Source organism: Cydia splendana, chromosome 18 (assembly GCF_910591565.1).
Source record: "Cydia splendana chromosome 18, ilCydSple1.2, whole genome shotgun sequence".
Taxonomy (NCBI): Eukaryota; Metazoa; Arthropoda; class Insecta; order Lepidoptera; family Tortricidae; genus Cydia; species Cydia splendana.
The window spans coordinates 7,782,334-7,803,425 of record NC_085977.1 but is presented as its reverse complement, the minus strand read 5'-3'; the positions used below and the strand labels follow the sequence as shown (position 1 = coordinate 7,803,425).

The 21,092-nt window shown below is 37.7% G+C and overlaps 1 protein-coding gene across 4 annotated transcripts in view; it reads right to left on the bottom strand.

Annotated features, from left to right (window-relative positions):
* LOC134799462 (ETS-like protein pointed) overlaps positions 1-21,092 on the bottom strand; it is a 179,512-nt gene that overhangs the window by 38,363 nt on the left and 120,057 nt on the right. For 2 of the 4 annotated variants that reach the window (XM_063771864.1, XM_063771865.1), the window contains exon 4: positions 7,037-7,153. In XM_063771864.1, the coding sequence (XP_063627934.1) occupies positions 7,037-7,153 (117 nt within the window). Of the gene's footprint in view, positions 1-7,036; positions 7,154-18,088; positions 18,440-21,092 lie in introns of all 4 variants that reach the window. The other 2 variants (XM_063771867.1, XM_063771868.1) reach the window with 2 other exon arrangements.

Below are 21,092 nucleotides of genomic sequence, written 5' to 3'. Positions count from 1 at the left end.
ATATCTGTTCAGAAAAAAATACGAATATATTTCGCGCTCATTCGGTCAATTGCATAAGACGAAGATATTCTAAATCATAATCACAAATTTATGCTTTTCCTCTGTCCGATGCATGAAAATCGCACAATAACTACGTTTCTAACTTATGGCGTTTCCACATGACGTGTCCATTAAAATTCAATTTATGGAATCGCCGTTTTTGTGATGATGTAGGTATTATGAAATTTTCCGTATTTCAATTTTTAGTTTTTGTAAGATTTGACACGTACATCTATAAACATCAACGACACAACGTAAATGGTGATTAGCTGTCCAAAATATGACTTGCTTATTGACTTACTTATTTAGTTGGGCCATAACTACTACTACTCGTACCTAAATATACACTCGTACATAAATGGTTTTCAAATATACAATACGATGCGTAAACTGTTAGTGCGTATATAGTTAAGCGACGATTGCCAAAGAACAGTCCTTTCCAAACCTCCATTTATCAAACTTCGACATGAAAAACATTACAATTATAACAGCGACAAACGCATACATCCTCGCATGGATGCAACAGTAATTAGCCGCAGCGCTGCGCGCGTTGCCCAACGGCGGAACTTGCATGCATCCGACCTTCACACCAGGTACCACGAAGGATTTCTAATGCAAAAGGATGTACCATCGAAAACGTACTATTGGCTATTTGTAAACCTTCTGGCATTGAGATCAGGTAAAATAATAATATACCCCGCTGCTGGGCACTTCCTCCTCTCACGAGCGAGAGGGCTTGGGCACCGGAAAGCTAGTGGTAAATATCAAATGATATTCCGTACAGAAGTTCCGAAAACCTTATTGGTACGAGTCCGGATTTGAAACCGCGACTTCCAGATTGAAAGTCAGACATCAGATCAAATCGGACACCACCGTTGAGATGAGGTATGCTAAGCTAATCATGAGGTGGACATATGGCATACATACCTACGTGTACACAAATATAACATACAATTACAGATTTAGACAGCATAGGCACAAAGTGATTTAAAATTTTTGTAGGTAATTGTGAAATACCCAGAGTCAAATTAACTTTCAGTTTCCCAGAGCATGTTTTTATTACCATAACACCTGTCCTGAATTGTAAGAGTCTTAGAAGAAAAGTGGCCCGTGTATAACGTAATCAGTACGATTTCGATTCACCCTTTATTGAGTGCAAATCGTCGCAATTTTTTTTCGAATTGTCTTTTTCTTCCCAGCAGGTGTCTGATTGGGGACAATCAGCCCTTTTAAATTGGGCGAAGACATCCAAACAAAAGCTCCTTCATGTTTACAAAGTATCCAAAGGCAATCAATTTAAACGCACATAGCCGAGATTCCTCAAACAGTAGCGGCTAATAAAAAGTCAATCAATACAAATCGGCCGCCCACAAATAAAGAAAGACAAGCTGAACAGATTATAGCCTCAATTCTAGACTTTCAGCAGTTGTTATTAAGGTTGATATTGGCATGGAATTGGTTATAGGTTTAGTACTTTTTAGTTTAATGAGTGCGAAATGGAGTTATGTGTTACAAATTGCACTCTACTCGGGGCCTGAGTTTTTCCCGGGCGCGCGGAGAGCTAGCTAATATTCAATAATTAGTTTAATTACCGCTTTCAGTCTGGCTGCCTTCGGGACACTTAATGTTTATGCTGCAATATAGGCAGAGATGCCTAGTCGGTATCCATTTCGGAGTCCCTGTTTCCAATAAAGTTTTAGGTCATAATGTATTGTTTGTCATATTATTATTAGTCATAAAACTGAAACCGTTAACTTTTCAGGACTTTCGTAAGGTTATTCTATAGAGAGTAGAGAGGTTAGGTTAGGTTTCCTGAAAAGTTACGCGTTTCTGAGAAAACCAATTCTGACTAACGAAAATTCGGACAAACAATACATTATGACTTAAAACTATTTGGGAAATAATAGAGACCCATCCATGTCATCTGGTATATGGAGAAAGAATGAAATGAAGAATCTAATGATTAGGTACAATCATTTAATACCACAAATTAGGTAGGTACTAAATGGCCAGATTGCTCGCAATACAAAAGCTATTCTGAAGGACAGTAATCTATCCTAATTTGTATAGGCTGTAAATGTGCCATAAAGCAAATAATAATACGCCTTTTATAACATGCTAGTAATCTTCAGACTTTACTGTGATGAGTTTCTATGATTGCTTCCGTCTTAAACACAAAAACATGACGTATAAAGAAATAGATAGCGGTTAATGAAATTAAAGATAGGTCCTCTTTACTTCATAAAGATGTACACGTACTTTATGAAGTAGGTATGTCTATAACTTAATGCGAAGTAAACTGCTGCAAAGAAGTAGTGATAAAGCCATATTTCAATATCCTTTACCTAAGTATTTCAGTCGTGATAACTCGTGTGACGTAGTGACATGGAAACGTAGCCGAGTAACGAGTAAGTTGAATATAGCTAGCAGTCGAGTCGAGCCTCCTGCAGGCTCCGTGAGCCTTATTAAATTGATTAACTACATACATGTAGGCTGCATACATCCAGCAACAGTGTACCTTATACCTACAGATACAAACATAAAATAGTGCAATAGGATTTATCGGATGCGTATTTTTATTTTTAAGGTATATCGAGCTAACTTCGAAAACGGGTCAATTTTGAAAATAACAAATATCTCCTAAATTAGAATCATTTTCTGTTATAGCAACGGTCAGCAAGATGCCTTGGTAAGCGTTGCAGTATACCTAGCGTAAAGTGTTACCAAAGCATGAAGTGCTTCTGATTTAGTACCTAATAAGTACCTAATAGTATTTATTTTGCAACAAAGTTTATATCAAGCAGAGTCGGACATCCAAGTATCCTTTAGTTTTAATGGTTCGCTAAAGCCAATTGTTTTAATTATATATTTGCTTCTGATTATAGTTAGTAACTTTATAATTTACAGGGGTTTGAAATGGATCGTTTATAGAACCAGTAATACTAATAACCGTAGCTAGCCGTAACAAAGGCTCGGTATGGTAATGAACCAATTTCATTAACTACCGATGTGGAGATAAGGTCTCATCGCCATTGCGGATGCTGCTGCGTTTACGTTCATCTTCGAGATCACGCAGATATGGCGCGACAACTGTTTACATTCCATCTCGTGTATATGTCCGTGGTAGGTATTGGCTTATCATTGGCAGGTATTGTGTAACAATGGTACTGTTAGCGATGTCTGTAAACTTATAGATACTATTTTAAAGTACCAGCACCGTAATAAAAGCTGTAACTATTTATTGGCGTTCCGGAAAACATTATACATATATTATTTAGAGTTAAAGGTTCAATCAAGAAATAAATTGCATTTTAGTAGATCACTTATATCTACAAGTGGAAGATGTCTATAAAGAAATGAGAAGGACATTTTTTCAGTCACGTCAAATCTCCGAAACGACACACCACTAACAGGGGTTCTGAAGTTTTTAGAAATACTGATCCACGTCACTTTTTCTCATTAGTTTTAATTCCTTATGAAGCAACGACAATTAAACACAGCGATAACACAATATTAAAGTTGTTGTGTTTCAGTTTTATTACTTGGAACATAAAGAATCATACGAACGCAACGAAAACCAGTTGGCTAACGCACCCAATTGGGTTAGTGATAACAGGCGATATCGAAACCACACTAAGGACCTTAGTAGGACATTAATAGTACATTATTGTCGAGGCTCGGAAGTAGCTACTTGCAGGCTGAGGATTCGTATTAAACGGACGACCTTGGGAGTCCGTTTAATTGAATCCGAAGCCAGCAAGTAGCCTTCCAGCCGAGTCATATATAGTGCTTTTCTCAAAAATGGTGCGAGAAATATACATATTTTAGAAATATTTTACAGAAGCAACGTTCTTACGTATATATTTTCACAGAAAAAAGTAGAAACAATTGAAAAAATTAGCTTTGCCGCCTTTTTATTTTTTTAATAAAAAAATAGAAGTGCCGAAAATACGCCAACCTATTTGAGACAGCTAAATAGTCGCGGTACTAATCATCTGTTTGGCTGTTTAATGGGCCTGTGCCTTCATTTGATATGGCCATTTCAACTTTTAAAAAGTTTGGAACTCGACAAATAATGGAATTTGTATGCAACATTGCAGTCCCAAAATCGAGACTGCAATGTTTTTAACTTTTTAATTTTTGACTGACCATAAACTACGCGCTTCGCGACCTATTTTTTAGACGTCAAAGTCGACTTTGCCGTCCATTTTTGAGAAAAAACAATTTTATGGATAGCAGTTAGATATTTATTCGTTTTTTGTTTGTGAAACAGTTTTGACTTAAAGTGTGTGACACTGTGGCTTCATTGATAATCTAGGAGAGTACTTCATCATCATCATCATTTTAACCTTCAGTCCCCACTGTTGAGCATAGGCCTTCTCTTCGTGTACGCCACTTATCCCGGTCCTGGGCTAGTCTCATCCAAAAGCACCCCGCATTTTTCGAATGTCATCCACCCAACGTGCCAACGGACGCCAGGCGCTTCTTTCATCCGAAAGCGGCCACCAATCCGTCCACAAGGAGAGTACTTAGAATAGATAAAGTCAAATACTTTCAGTTTAGTTGCTTAGGTACGTACACTACTGTTGTATGTCTGATTGTGTGTGTTTCTATGCTATGCCCGGTAGGAAAATAATATTTACATTGAATTACCAAGACTAGATAGAAGATGAATCAAGAAATAAGAAGACTAAAACAATTTTCCTATTTTTTCTTAACTCATTCCTATTTGGTAGATTTCCTAGGAGTCACCTAGGCTAGGCCAGAAACAGGTAGGGGTCGGTGGCCTGTGCGGATGCGCGTGCGTCTGTGCGCCGTCTATTCGCGCTTCCGGCGCGCATCCAGGATGTGACGACTAAATCTCTGTTCGCGCCAAACGTTCGAACATGCGATGCACCGGACAATCTGCGACTTCACAATGATGCTTGTTTCATCCTATGCGTCGTTAGTCGTTACTGTTAGTCGGTTAGTTATTATTAGTTACGAGAAAACACTTCACGGCATTGAGAACCATGTTATCGTCCCAAATAATTTTGTAATTTTATATAATTATTTAACAGTAGCTTCTGCCTGCGACTTCGTCAGGGTGGAATGGTGATAATCTGATAATTGATAAAAACTACCCTCTCTCCCGAGCCTCAAACTATCTTCACATCAAATTTCATCTCGATTCAACGGTTTAAGCGTGAAGAAGTAATACATAGGTACAGATTTACTTTTGCATTTATAATAGAAGGGATGTCACCAGTCACAAGACATTGCAAAAAAAACCTAAATAATATGGAATTGAATAAGTTTTTGGCAAAAATTTCATTTTTGGTACAAGCTTTTATCGCTGACTGTACTTTTCTTACGACAAACAACGAATACTCATCGAGACAATTCTAAAAACCCCTAACACAATTAGGTTGCGTTGTTTCATCACACACTTCCTATGGCCACCTCCTGTCTCCATCATCAGACCAGCTCGATGGTACCAATAATATTGCATTGTCATCCGATTTATACATGCATGCAAAATTTCAGCTCAATCGGAAACCAGGAAGTTGATCAAATTTAACTTGCAAGATTTGATTACAGACAGACAGACAACGGTCAGGTGAAACTAAATAAAAGCTTGTAATAATGAGATTAATGAGCTTCAAGTTACCTTATTTTTGCGTTACATAGTTCGGTTAGCACATTATTGCCATTATTTATTATGATATACTCGTATCAATATAGGGACTTTTGTGCTGTTAGATTACAGTATTATTACACACAATAATGCAATATAAAGAATCCATTTTAAAACATCGACCGCCAACAAAGGCAGAGGTGTGTGGCGGACGGGCCGCGTCCATCACACCACATTACCATATGTAAATCCGCGTCATGGCGCACTGTATGCTAACAGTTTTTGCGTGTACCTACACCGACGAACAGGCCAGATAATGTTTGTTCGTCTTTCTTTTGTTTTCGACTTTTTATGCCAAAAAACAGGGTACGTTCGAAATCGAATAAAAATACCGCAGTAAGTCTTGGTAGTTTTTATATGAAGTCTAACTATTATCATTATCACCTTTTAAGTGCAGAGATTATTTCACGAATCGCGTCGCGATTCTCGCGAAGCATTTACCAAGAATCATCATTGTCTGAGTAGCATTAAATACGCTAGCACCTAGCACAAAAGTACTGTAATGGTAGTTCCTATATACGATAAATATAGTCCATAACTTAGGGTGCAGGTTTTATGGCTTTCTCTTATTATCGGCTATATGCGCTATTTTACGCTAATAATTGACAGCAGCTCCCGGCAATTCTTGAGGCTTTATACGGTCTTTAAAAAGATATTGCAACTAACTATGTATACTTATTCTGAAAGATTTATGGCAGAGATAATTTCTTGGGAGAAATTTGAAGGAGGTACAAATTTTATTCTGCTATTTTGGAACGGACGAAATGTAAAATAGAAGTTGTGATGTTCCGAACTCAAAAAAAAAGTGGCGAACTAGGAAAATGTGCGGGAGATTTTTTTGCAACAAAAACTAGTACCAGACATACGTAAATGTTCATGCCACATGTAATTTAAGCATGTCGATTTAAAAATAAAAAATAAAGTCATTCATGAGGCTAATTGGGTTAGTGATAACAGGCGATATCGAAACCACACTAAGGACCTTAAGTAGGACATTAACAATTTTATGGATAGCAGTCAAACACCTCAACTAACTTAAAAAAATTGGTTATTAGGTACTTAGCTATATTCGTTTTTTGTTTGTGAAACACGAGGTGTTCAAGCATGTCGCTTTAAAATGAGAGCGTAAATTCGATTGCATGGAAGCGGCTTTTCGGTGGAGGGTTCATGTGACTCTTAAGAGCGTTGCTTTAAGGGGCCCACAGATTACCAGTTCGTCGGACGATATCAGCCAGTCAGTTGTTCGGAGCTGTCAAATTTTGCGCTTAACTGACAGGCCGATATCTTCCGGCGAACTGGTAATGGGGGGGCTCAACTCACCTTTGGGCACGCCGAGGCGCAGTTGCTCCTTCTCCCAGGAGGCGAAGGTAGCCTTCAGCGCCTCGGCCATCTTCTTGTTGGTGCCGGGCGTCAGCGGGGGCACCTGCGATGGGATGTCTGCAACAAACAACTATATTAACATAGGTACTATTTAAATATCTGGGAGACCGAGCTTTGCTCGGAAAACATATTAAAACTCAAAAATGCGCGTTTTCCCCAGATATAACACCTAGCTAGATCGATTAATCGCCCCCGAAAACCCCCATATAGCAAATTTCATCGAAATCTTTAGAGCCGTTTCCGAGATCCCCGAAATATGTATGTAAATAATCAAGAATTGCTCGTTTAAAGATAAAACTTCAAAACAGGGAGGTACGAAAACACCCAAGGGGGGTGCGATATGGCAGGTCAGGGGGTTCCCCCCCTACCCCTTGCCAAAATAAAGAGGAACAGGAGGGGTGGATGCAAAAACCGACCGGTCTGGGCTAGTGGGTAGTGACCCTGCCTATGAAGCCGATGGTCCCGGGTTCGAATCCTGGTAAGGACATTTATTTGTATGATGATACAGATATTTGTTCCTGAGTCATGGTTGTTTTCTATGTATTTAAGTATTTATATATTATATATATCGTTGTCTGAGTACCCACAACACAAACCTTCTTGAGCTTAACGTGGGGCTTAGTCAATTTGTGTAAAAATGTCCTATAATATTTATTTATTATTTATAAAAAGCAGTTTTGGGCGACCTAAGCTTGCCACAGTACATCTGTACAGTGGGTAGGTTTTATTCTTACTTTGTTCATCACAGGAATTGTAGAGTCGTCGGATACGACAGGAGGTTTTTAACATAATTATTGTTAAATATGGAATGTGATCCAGAGGGAATTAATTTAGTTTGTAGATTTGATACAAGGTCAGGACCAGATTTCTTTGTTTTTGTTTTGTTTTAATGTTTTATTCTTTTGTGTTACTATGTTTAAATCTCAATTGTATCTACCGCATAAGCGTTTTGGCATCCTTAGCTGTAAGTTTACGCATGTGACTGAATAAAGAAATAATATTTTTAATAAGTTATTTCAGTGATTTAAAATAACTGCAACACAAGAATCTACAAGAATTAAATAGGCACTTCAACATGCAAGTGGTTTATTAAGTCAACTCCATTCTTTTATCGGACGAGCGAGACATTGTGTATTTGTATATTGTCGTACTAAAACATGCTTCACTATGTTAATATATTCAAGAGGCAACTTTATTTCTACTCAAGAATCTCTATTAATGGAGATAAAATCAAGCCGTCCGAGTATATAGCGGGTAAATAATGAGATACACGATGTTCAAACATGACGCTCGAATTTTCGGTGATTACGGCACCTCGTACATTTAAAGCGGATCTAGTTTAGGACGAAACTCACATTGACAAGATGATTGCCACTTGAATTAATTAAAAGCGACATCCGAACGTCTGAATTATGCCTCGGCGTGCATTAAGTACCCGACGAATTAAATAGCGTAACTCTTTTTGAGCTGATGGCTTCGAATAAAATAAATCAGAGATAAACAAGTGAGATTAAATCTTGTAGTTGTGTTGCAGCGCAGGCTTCATTCATGTCTGTGTAAGTGTGTGTACGTGGTACCTATGTGTGTGTGTGCGGCTCTCTTGCGCACCTGCCGACCAGTTCTGAGATGCGGAGATTTGTGCGCCTCTCCCACGGTCGCTGCCCGGACTCTGATCCTCTGGCGGCTACTTCTCATATCATTTAACTTTTCTAAGACAGTTCTATATTTGATCTTATAAATAAAACATACTCTACAAGAATTAGAGATTCAAATTAGTGTCGTTTATATTTTAAATGTTGTCGCGGTATTTATGGAAACATATTTGTCGAAATATTTTATGAGGTAGCAAACATGTCATACAGTCATATCGTTTAGATCCTATCTGATGTTGTTTTTGGATTTTTTATTCGATTTTTATTTGTATTAGACGACGATGGCTACTGAAAATTCACCTGATTATTATAAAATTTTATTGAATTATTTTTAGTGACTCGTGAAGCCGCTACATATTTTGCCTATCATCCATTGTCTTTTCATGGTCGTCAACATTTATTTATCATCGTTATTAAGTTATTAACAGAAAAAATAACTGACCATCTCCATCTCCCATATAACAATGAAAAGGTTATTGATCCAATAATTTCCAACAACAATGCTTCGTAAGCAGAAGCCGCGGGCGAAGGCTAGTTCATTACGAAGGCACAATTAATTGCATCGATCGGCGCGTGATTTACTCGCGCTATATTTCTCGCGCACCTGCATTTGACTCATTAATGCATGCAGCACAATGAATGCGCTAATGTGGCTGTAATGATGTCCATCGTTATGGATTTTCTTCTTTATGTGTTATCTAGATCCGCCTTTAAGCGAGCATTCGAAAGAGATTATCCGGTGAGGTGTAACAGGTATCCATTTGTGGTATTTTAAAGGGGTTTCTGACTTTCTGTAACAGTTTATTAACTTAGATATGTATGGATAGTAGTTTTAACCGGTGTGAATTCTTATTAAAAGTGAAAGTAAGAAAACTGAAAATCCAATAAGAATTTTATAGTCAGTGTTTCTTTGTTTGTATGATAAGTTTGTTTGTGAATTAACATGGAGGTACTCGTATCACAATTATCTCCAACGGGATGTTTAATGCTTAACATTTAAGTTTCGGAATGGCACTTCTCAGGATTAAGCATAAAAACTAGGCAGCGGTAAGACCTCTGTTTCCTTAATTAAAGTAATTAGCGAGTGATTTCGGGCTCTTTTTTAATTGTCGCGAATGGTTTCTGATGAGGACCATCCGTTTGGTGTCGGTACCATGAGACATATTCATTCATCATGGGCAATTCAGATTATGAGATATAATGCCAGGAATACATTGTTTGCTGTTGAAACAGGTTTCGCGGTAAAAGGCGAGAGATATGAATGAAACCACAGATGAGACCGATGGTATTGTGAGAGGATCAAGCACAGTTGGTTATAATCACTTCACCTGTCGGATATCATTGGTGTAGACTATTAAAAAATATAAAGATTCAGTTACTTACTGCCAGATATATGGGTTCTGTTTTTATGCTCATACATGGAGGCCTTTGAATTGCCGCGGGAGGATGGTAATGATTACAAAGTATAAAAACATCTCGCTATGCTGCTCTGGAATTATACAAGTATGTTTTTTTTATATAGGTTTTAATTACATTAGCACTCATTTTTGCCCTTAAATTCCTCCTTATCCCTTAATATTTGTAGCATGAATCGTTAACTTTTAACATGAAAGTAACTAGTGAAAGAAACATGCTGAAAGACGCTCATGTCTAGCTGGCAGACATTTGATAAATACGGCAAAAGCCAGTCAAAATTTTCAAAACAATTCTTTCAGGCAGATTAAGCACAACCTTGAGGGCCCCGAGGTCGAATGTGAAAGAGGGTCTGGTCACAAGAACGAACAACGCTGGACCCAATCGTGAATAGCGTAGATAACGGCACAATGGGCCGGAGATGCGCCTGGGCAGCGCCGAGGACGGCCTGACCTTCGGTTTTGGCTATTTGAGATTTAGGGGATTAGCTTCTATGGAAAAAATATCTAGTTTTCCTAGCTTTAATTTATTTATTTCTCATCAGCTCAGTTCCTTATTATGTTTGCTATGAGTCTCAAGATATAATAAATCATAGATAAATCATCCAAAGCACTCAACATTGCGAGAGGCGACGCTATGTACTTAACTTTTAAACATATTAAAAGTGATTAAAGACTTATCAAATAATAAATGGCTTTATTTTCTTTCTATTTACCATAAAACGGGACGGATACAAGCGCAATATAACCTTTAGAATTGATGGGACTGATTAAATGTTTTCTTGTAATAACAATTTTGTTACACTTTATTGCTGCCTTGCGCGTTGACTATCGTTATACTCGTACTGTGTAAGAGACTAACAGTACAACGGACTGTTCGTCCATGTGAAGCCCTCAAGATCGCGAATGATAGTCTGGGCAGCGGTAACTGCATAAATAAGCAATATCTTCCCTTCAGAACAAGGTTAATACTTACTTATAGACAAGCAAAAAGTTAAATTATCATAAAATAAGTTTGCGTTACAATCGGCGCATCTTATCGCAGACAATGCACACGAATCGCTATTGAATTTCTACATAACGTAATGCACTTTACCTTAGAAGAAGACCGTCGTAAATGTATAAAGGCTACAAGTAGCATGGGACGGTGTTTCGAAGGGCGTTGGGTAAATGCTCAGTGTAAACGTATAGTGGGACAACAGGTGGCAAACAGGGGTTCGAAGGGGAACAGGCACTTGTTGCGCGTTGTAATTTATATCCGACAAACGTAATAGCTTTATTTTAGCTAGACTACGAAGACAAAGGAATTGGCTACAAGGTCATATGGCTGGTTTTAGGGTGAACTATGTATTTCAAAATGTGGCACCACCTCTTTGAGTGAACACGATACTCCACAATCACATGTACGAGTATGTATAAATGTACACAGAAATACACCGAGGAAAAGAGAAGTTTTAATCTATAACTACCGAAAAAACTTTTAATAATTTGTCGCAGTGATACCAGTGATTGCGTTTCGAGGACGCGCTACTGCGACGATGCAAACGCGCGATTGTTTCCAACGACTGCGTATAAAGGAAAGGTGCATGCAAAAAGACCTGTGCAGTTGCTCTAACGTTGCCACCGAATTATTATAGGTCGCATAGCCTCTGACCGCACACAATAGCGTCACACAACAAAGCTCGCGCCATGTCGCCCGCCATTGTTATTCTCCGTTTGAACTTGGTGTGGTCGTGCGCGTGCGACGTTTTGCATTAGAATTATTTTTCTTTAATTGTTTATAATCATAGTCAGTTATAGCACACAAGAGGTATGATTTACAAGCTAGGCACACTGTCGGATCTAATTATTATTCTGCAATGTTACAACCAACTGAAGAGAATTTATATTTTTTATCTTAAACAATGTTAATTCCACGTATGTAACGTGGAATGCAGCGCAACGTTTAAATTTTTAGCTAACGCTTCGGGTCTAGAACCGAACTTCGGTCTTAAGGCAATTTTTTTCTTCCATCGGTTTCTAATAAGGACGCCAAGCCATAGGACTATGATAGCACTAGCATAGCAAAAAATCCGTTACAACCGTGTGAAAACTAATTACTTAATGCTTTCCCAAAACTGATCATTTGCTGGCTGTTATTCTCCCGCCACTCAACCATGAATGAGGGGTTCATAACGCGGTAAAATGTTATTTTACAAACGGCTGCGGCACTCGTGTGGAAAATGAGTCCACAGAACGCTTTGCATAACCATGCGTCAGCTAATGTTTACTCAATTTTGTTAATTTTGAGGTGTTTTCCTATTTTTTTTGTATGAGTAGGTAATATATATGTAATCTACATTCTACATGAACTGAGGATTCAGCTGATTGATATTGATAACAACTTCATGTTATCCTGAAGTAAAGATGATAGCGTGATTTTTTGACGAGTAACGGTCAAGAAGCTAAATCAGGGTGGTACAATATTTATAGACAAAAAAGCTTCTTCAAATTAATAACAATGATAAAGCTTCGATAACATATCGACGGTAGAAACTAGAGTAGCTTTACATACCAAGAACAATAACCGACTCAACTATTCCCGCATAAGCTTCTCGAACACGTTGAACAACTAGGTATCTATTAGCCATATCTTCTAGCGATCTACCACGAATGTAGGCGAGAGGCCTTTGCTCAATGACATAGGCGGCCCGGGCGCATCATCTCATTGAGCGCGCACCGGATGGGCCAATCAGCGTCGTGAATGGACGCCCCCGCGCATGCTCTGCTGCGGCGTTATTAGCTACTACTAGTCTCTTTGTCATATCTGTGAATTGTTAGAGACAGTTTATGGCTCTTGGTGAGGAATGTGATGAGCAGAGATCGGCGGGGGTGAGCTATTTGGCTTATAATATGACGTAAGACATGTCAAATTATAAGGCAAATAGCTCACCCCCGCCGATCTCTGGTGATGAGTCGTAAAAGACGTTAAAATGCAAAGGTTTTTGAAGACGAGTTCCACTTGAGATTTAACTAAAATCAAACATGAGCTTCAATATTAAATCAACAGCACTTATAACATCAACTAATAGTAATTAGGCTTGTGAGCTGGTAATTTTATTTTAAACTGATGCACCCACCAAATAATGCGGCGATCGGAGTTTTAGAAATGGCTACACTGGTCTATAATATTCTGCTGGACGCGTCGTGTATACGAAAAATGTATGACAAAAACATATAACACGCGTCAATATGAACGTTACGTTAAGTGTGGCCGGTTCTCAATGTAATCCAACGATAAAATGCTTGATCCAATAATTGCCGTTTTTTAAAATCCACTCAATATATTTCTCTCTCTGCACCAATTGTAGGTATCTCTGTTTGGCTCCATGGTTGACTGGTAGAGAATGTCATTAGGCATTAAGTCCGCAATTTGTACATTGTTGTACATATTTTGTACAATAAAGTTTAAATAAATAAAACACCAAATAGCAAATTCAAAGCAACCCGTCGTCGTCGTCATTTATCTAGGATCTCGGAACTCTTGATTGTCGCATTGCAAATCGTCAGCTTTTAAGGCTCTCTGTGTGGTGTGACCGGTGTGTGATCTATTGTAAAACCAATTTCGTTTAACCGCGTTTGTCATAATACTGTGATGCATATTTGCTGTTAGAGGAATTCTATACGGGATTGAAAGGCTAGGCAAAGTGGGAGGGCTGCCATAAATTTATTTGAAATTACTAGCTATCATAGTAGAACATGTTCGTATCAACGCGCGGCATTGTGCTGAGTAGAAGTGGAACCATGAAAACGTCGACATAACTCAACGATAATAGACTTTTTGTGAATACTGTAATGTTTTGACATATTATGCCTGTTAACTTGTCTTATGCTTGGTATTCTGTATCTAAAACCACTGATTATAGGCAGGTATGCATTACATGTGGTGGACTATAAGTCAATTGCACTTGCCAAGAACCAAGAATATACGTGTTCGTTTGCACCTAACTTTTATGAAGTCACTTCAGAATGTGTACTATTTCGTGAGGGCGCATTATTGGCTAACTCTGAACTGAACCTCAAATCGAAGATAAGTTTAGATTCATGCCGAAGGTTCAAGATTAAATGAAGAATAAAATAACCTAGAGAAAAACTCTAATACTTAATGTCATTAGTTATTTTATTTCCTAAAACATTAACTACCAACCATTAATTATAAATGAAGGTTTCGATTTAAACGATACTTTGTTTGGATTGTTTACATCGTACAATTCGCTACTAACCAGCTAGAATAAAAACATTGTCTTCCAACATTCTCAGGCGCACACGCACGCCAAGGTCCTCACTTTCAAGATCAACGGAGCATGCGGAGTAAGTCATAATTACGGTAATGATCGTTGCTCAACGGTTCAGCCCTGTTTCAAAATGCGTCAAGGGCATAAACTAATGTTTGGATGGGTAATGGCACTTTGAAGACACTAGACGGGGAAGTAGATTTGTTTGGTGCACCATCCACGCCTTTTATGACCACGTTATTACAATAAATTTCGCATGAAATGTTAGTTCTAAGTATTTCCAAATTGGCAAGCGATCAGGGAAAACCCGATTTGAATCATAGGTTTAAATTATTTTTAGATCTAAAAATGTATATGTATAGTTATAGAAACAGGAGCTGGGATATACTTTGGAAGTACATATCTATACTTAACTGGGTGTGTTATAGGTACTTGATCTAATCACAACAATATATTTTAATAAGTTTTGTCAAAAATATAGGTTACATTTATACATTTGGATTGGATATTATAATTACTTACTTCGTATAAAATTAGAAAGCTGAAAATTTGAATGAGCATTTCGCTAACATTTAAAAAAATATGTCGTTTGGAGCAGTACTGATGGCTAATTGGTAGGTACCAGAGTTGGGCAAAAATTAACTTGAATAAGAATAAGAATAAAAATAGAAATTTTATTCTTATTCAAATCGATTTGAATTAGAATAATTCTTGCACTAGTTATTTTAGAATAAAATTAAGGTGAATAAATCATGTGACTTTTATTTTAAATGCGGAATAAAAAACAGAATAATTATTCTAGAAGTGAGACTATTCTAAATAAGGTTTTATTCAATTAAAATGTTATTTAGAATTAAGTTAATTTTTGTAGTACAATCGGTTATACATATTTTGTAAGTTGATTTTCACTATTTTCAGCCTTCTATTTAAAAGTCGGATTGAATTGATATTTGTCACTTTAGTTTAGGTACAGTACACATTGAAGAGTTCCGCTATATACTATCTAGTTCTATCATCCGATCAGGGTGCTTAGCCAATATGCCAAACGTTAACGCTCCGTAGAGTTGCGTATAGTCTCTCTCTATCACTCTTACATATTAGTGCGATAGAGAGACAGATAGCCTTTCGTTGTCCTAGCACAAACGATTGGCATGTTGGCTACGCACCCAAGGTGCCTAGCCAAAATTACAATTTTTCTTTTTAATTTAATAGCCAAATCATTAGGTAAATTTAGCTGTTCTGGGGGCCTAGCCAAGATGCCAATCGCTTGTGCTCCGACAACGAAGCACTTTCTGTCTCTATCACTCTTACATATTAGTGCGAGAGAGAGACAGAGATAGCGTTTCGTTCTCGTAGCGCAAACGATTGGCATATTGGCCACGCACTCAAGGTGCCTAGCCAAGATGCCAATTTTTGTTTTCAATTCAATAACCCAATCTTTGGGTACAATTTAGCTGTTCTAGGGGCCTAGCCAATATGATAGCTTGCGCTCTAACAACGAAGGGCTTTCTGTCTCTATCACTCTTACATATTAGTGCGATAGAGAGTCGAGAGTGAGCGTTTTATTATCGTAGCGCAAACGATTGGCATGTTGGCTACGCACCCAAGGTGCCTAGCCAAGATTACAATTTTAGTTTTTAATTTAATAACCAAATCATTATGTACAATGTAGCTGTTCTGGGGGCCTAGCCAACATGCCAATCGTTTGCGCTACTACAACGAAACGGTATCTGTCTCTCTATCGCACTAATAAGTAGGAGTGATAGAGGCAGAAAGCGCATCGTTGTTGGAGCGCAAGCGATTGGCATGTTGGCTAGGCCCCCAGAACTGCTAAATTGTACCCAAAGATTTGGTTATTAAATTAAAAACAAAAATTGTCATCTTGGCTAGGCACCTTGGGTGCGTAGTCAACATGGCAATCGTTTGCGCTACGACAACGAAACGCTATCTCTGCCTCTGTATCAAACTAATATGTAAGAGTGATAGAGACAAAAAGCGCTTCGCTGTTGGAGCGCAAGCGATTGGCATGTTGGCTAGGCCCCCAGAACAGCTAAATTTACCTAATGATATGGTTATTAAAATAAAAGCAAAAATTGGCATCTTGGCTAGGCACCTTGGGAGCGTAGCCAACATGCCAAACGTTTGCGCTACGATAACGAAACGCTATCTCTGTCTCTCTATCGCACTAATATGTAAGAGTGATAGAGACAGAAAGAGCTTCGTTGTTGGAGCGCAAGCGATTGGCATGTTGGCTAGGCCCCCAGAACTGATTGTACCCAAAGATTTGGTTATTAAAATAAAATAAATAATTGGCATCTTGGCTAGGCACCTTGAGTGCGTAGCCAACATGCCAATGGTTTGCGCTACGACAACAAAACGCTATCTCTGGCTTTCTATCGCACTAATATGTCAGAGTGATAGAGACAGAAAGCGCTTCGTTGTCGGAGCGCAAGCGATTGACATCTTGGCTAGGCCCCTACACGAGCTAAATTGAACCTAATGATTTGGTTAGTAAATTAAAAATAATACGGTTACTGAAACTATGCGACAGTCAATTTGTAAGATTTTATTCCATAAAATGGGTATCAATTAGACAAGAGACTAACTACTATTACATCTACCTAACTATTATACGTAATTAGTACCTATACGGTACCCAGACCACATTTTTATTCGTGGAATATTATTTCGAATAAAAATCATGATTATATTTATTTGATTAAGAATATGTTCTTCTCATTCAATTTTTTCTCATACGAATTATTCCCGACCGACCGATTTATTTGAATATTTTTGACGGGAATAAAATCGAGATGATTTTATTCCTACAAATTCTTATTCAAATAATGATTTTATTCTTGAATGCCCAACACTGGTAGGTACCGTCCCAATATCTTTATTATTACTAGAACCCTAATAACAACCATCCACAAGCAATTCAAGCGTGTAAAACATCAAATAGGCACCCATTCGTGTTCAAACGATACGATACGCGATATTAATTCATGTGTTCATATTTTTCTTGCGGTCACGCGTGGTTCACATTCGGGACAAGTACGTGAAACCGAGAGCGTTGCGTCAGCGTCGAGGATGATACTCGCCATTTTCACAACCAACAATAACCGACTTCCAATTTCGAATCCGATGGCCAATATGGATTGACAGTTTAATGAATAATGAACGTTAAATTTATATACGACGCTACTGACGCTACCGCGTATGTAGGTATTATTCTAATTTTTACTTTGACATTTAATTATTTTTACTACGTAAATATTTAGCTTCATTGGTTCTGATCTGCCAGTTTTTTTACGTTTACAATAGTAGACTGCAAACGATTTAAACATCAAACTTTGTATCCCTTAATTGAATTAACCATATAGAATTTGACGTAGCATATACGCAGTGACACTTACAACATACTTAGGTATAACTTGCTGCATAAGTACAGTCAGCAGCAGCAGCAGAAGTTGCTAAGCGGGCCGGGTGTTCAAAATGATCTTGACGCGACTTTATTGTTAAGAGAATAAGAGCGTGATGTCAAGGTAATTTTGAACACCTCGCCCGCTTAACAAAATTCTGCTGCTGACTGTACCTAAGAAGTTCAGTTAGGTTTGAAATTTAAAAAAGTTTGTTTATGCACTAAACACTTACCTTTTGGCTTACTGAAAGCTTTCATCATGACTTTGATTCCCATGCCTGCAATGGCCGCAGGTCGCCTCCACGCGAGTCTGCCCTGACCCGCAGCGTACTCAACTTGCTCCAACAGATTACTACCCTCACTGAGTCTTTATCACTTATTTAATATATACAAACGTCTTTTCTATTCACAAATAACTTAATTTAGATAAGATCATTAAATATCACAACTGTTTCTTTCTTATAATTCTCCGGTCAGTCTAAACACTCTTCACTGTTTTTCATTTTGTCGATGTTCGTGTCACGTCACGGTGGAAAAGTTCGTTATTGTTTTATTACAGTTCATGGTTGTTCAAATTGCTACACCTGCGTTTGGAATAAATGGTTAAGTGGATTTTGTACTCGACTGTCTGCCGTGCCATAAATATTCCGAAAAGAACAGTTAACAATTACGCAGATAGGTAACTATTAACTAATTCTTGACATGGTAAAGCTCTTCACTAGCTATTAGCGAGTGTAGTGTACAAAAGAGCGATATTCAAATTGCGGTAAACATTCCCACAGGTGTGAGCCGAGTGCCGACACACGCTTCCGGCCCGGTACCCCACTTACCCCGGCCACCCCGTCCCCCACTACCCCCGACTCCCCTACCCCACGTTCCCACCCTCGCTGCGGGCTCGGGGATGTTCCCACACCGACTGTGAGCCGTGACGGACTATTTTGCTAACTTCTATAAGTGTCCAGGCACTTTTAGTTTTATAACCAGCCCCTAAGTGTTTGATGCAGGCACGAGGCGGTTATGCGAAAGTTCAAATTTCGGTGCAGCAAAAACTATAAAATTTAATGGAGTTTGAATTTTTTTTTGTTAAACACAAAACGTACACCTCCTGTCTTAAATATGTACTTCATCAATGAAATTTTAATATAATAAAAGTCAATAATTGTACAGTAATCAATAGTAAATTAATGCCCACATAATAATAGATCTATAAACATTTTAATCAAACGTATTACATGCATAAAACATGTTAATAGCATCACAAATTGATAAAATTGCTGCTCTGTAGAGTTCAAGGGTTAAATATCATCATTCCATCTCCAAACACTCTATTAACTGTTTGGGAAGGGGTGGTTATAGTGGATGTAACCTATTGAGCTTAAGTATTGTTAATCAGTTAGTAGAGTACTTTTTAATAAATGTATATTTGTAGATTTTTAACTCTCGCACGATCATTAATATTAACTTTTTCTCACGCACCCAGATATTTAAAAAAAAATCTACTCATATTTATAGAAGTTCGATTTAAGATTCGATAAGTCTGGAACCTACAGTACTTTAGAAATTGATTACTCTTAATTTAAATTCGGTCTATGATTGGTCAGTTTAATCATACTCTTGTATCTCGTGAGTATACAATATCGGTCGTCGCTGACTGCCCAATGTGCCTCCAATCTAACTTACTTAGCGAGATGGGGGCGACGAATTGCTCTCAATAAAAATCACATTTGGAACTGATGCCATATCACTCACATGATGGACGGACAGACAAATAGTGCTGGCATTTGCCACTAATATTTATGACAACGTCAATTAAGGTAGGTTCCATTGAAATCGGAATTATCAAAGGAAAACTGAGCCATTTGCACTTGTTTTCTCCTATCGTGATGCGCGTTTTATATATTTACAGCTATATTTGTAATTAATAATAGAATTTTTTGCATCACATTGTTCCTTAACTTTACAAATAACAAAAACTGCAAGATGAATTTGGCAGGTAAAATAAGACGACTGTATGAAGTAACAAATTTAGTTGATTAAATCCCACACACTATCAAATTAGGTGTCTAGACGTAGCTTGATAACTTATGATTTCTGAGATATGTATACATATCGTGTAATATTACACACGGTTGCTGCGTCGCCAGTTCCTTTTTCTTTGAACTTGGCTGGACACACTACCTCTAGATACCTCTACTTAGTTAGTGGATTCGGGCGAATGAAAGCTGATACCTACCTACTAAGATTTATCTAAAACTTTGGTAACTACATATAATATAAATAACACTTGTGTCAAAACGCTACTTATTTAATGTGTCAGTTTGAGGAAATTATTGCGTTATTTATCACAGTTTTCATAAAATTATGTTAAAACTATCAAACATATAGCCACATGCTGGATAGGTTGGTACGTAGTTCAGACAACAGTAGCTAAGTAACGCTCAATAGGTCCCACCGAGTCCAATATTGGAGGACAATGGTTGAATACATCGTCTCTACTCGTCATGCAGAGTAAAGCGCATTTTGTATTATTAAAGGTCATACGAGTTTAACCACGGCTCTTTGTGCTATCTATTCGTAATAAATCCTGGCCTTCTTAAGCATATTGCTTCGTAATTTCGTTTTTTATCCAATCAAAAGGAATCGCGTGCGGTCCTAAACTCTGCCATCATTGTACTTCGACGATATTTATTATAATTTTTGTATTTATTCTTCATTCACATTGAAAAGCACAGCTTGAAAGGATTAGTTCGCTTTAAGGGTTAAGATTTATTTATTTACATGCCATTATTGACAAATATGATTCATGCGTTTGGCTACCGTTTATTGAGGTACTTACTTTGGCACTTCAAATTGATTCCTTTTTTTCTCATTTTCATATTTTGGTTCATTATAACGAAAATTTTGATCGCAGTGCAGACTCGTCAGCGTATTACTGTTGCATAGAAGATTACAAAAATAAGAAAAGAAAGAATATTTTACCATGACAGATCTTCATTAAGAGTGTCTTTGACTCGACAGGGGGCTAACCAAGTGGCAATACCTACTTTAAAGAAAACTTCAAACGAAACTTTAATAATGAATGGAAATAATCACTAGACTTTTCGTCGCACCTGTCATCCCGATATTCCTGATACATTTGTTTTTTTCGATTGGAGTTTATCGATAAACGGTCCTTGTTAAAAAAAAAAACTATCGTTACCAATAAGATCGTGTAGTAAAGTGTCTAAATAGTGCATT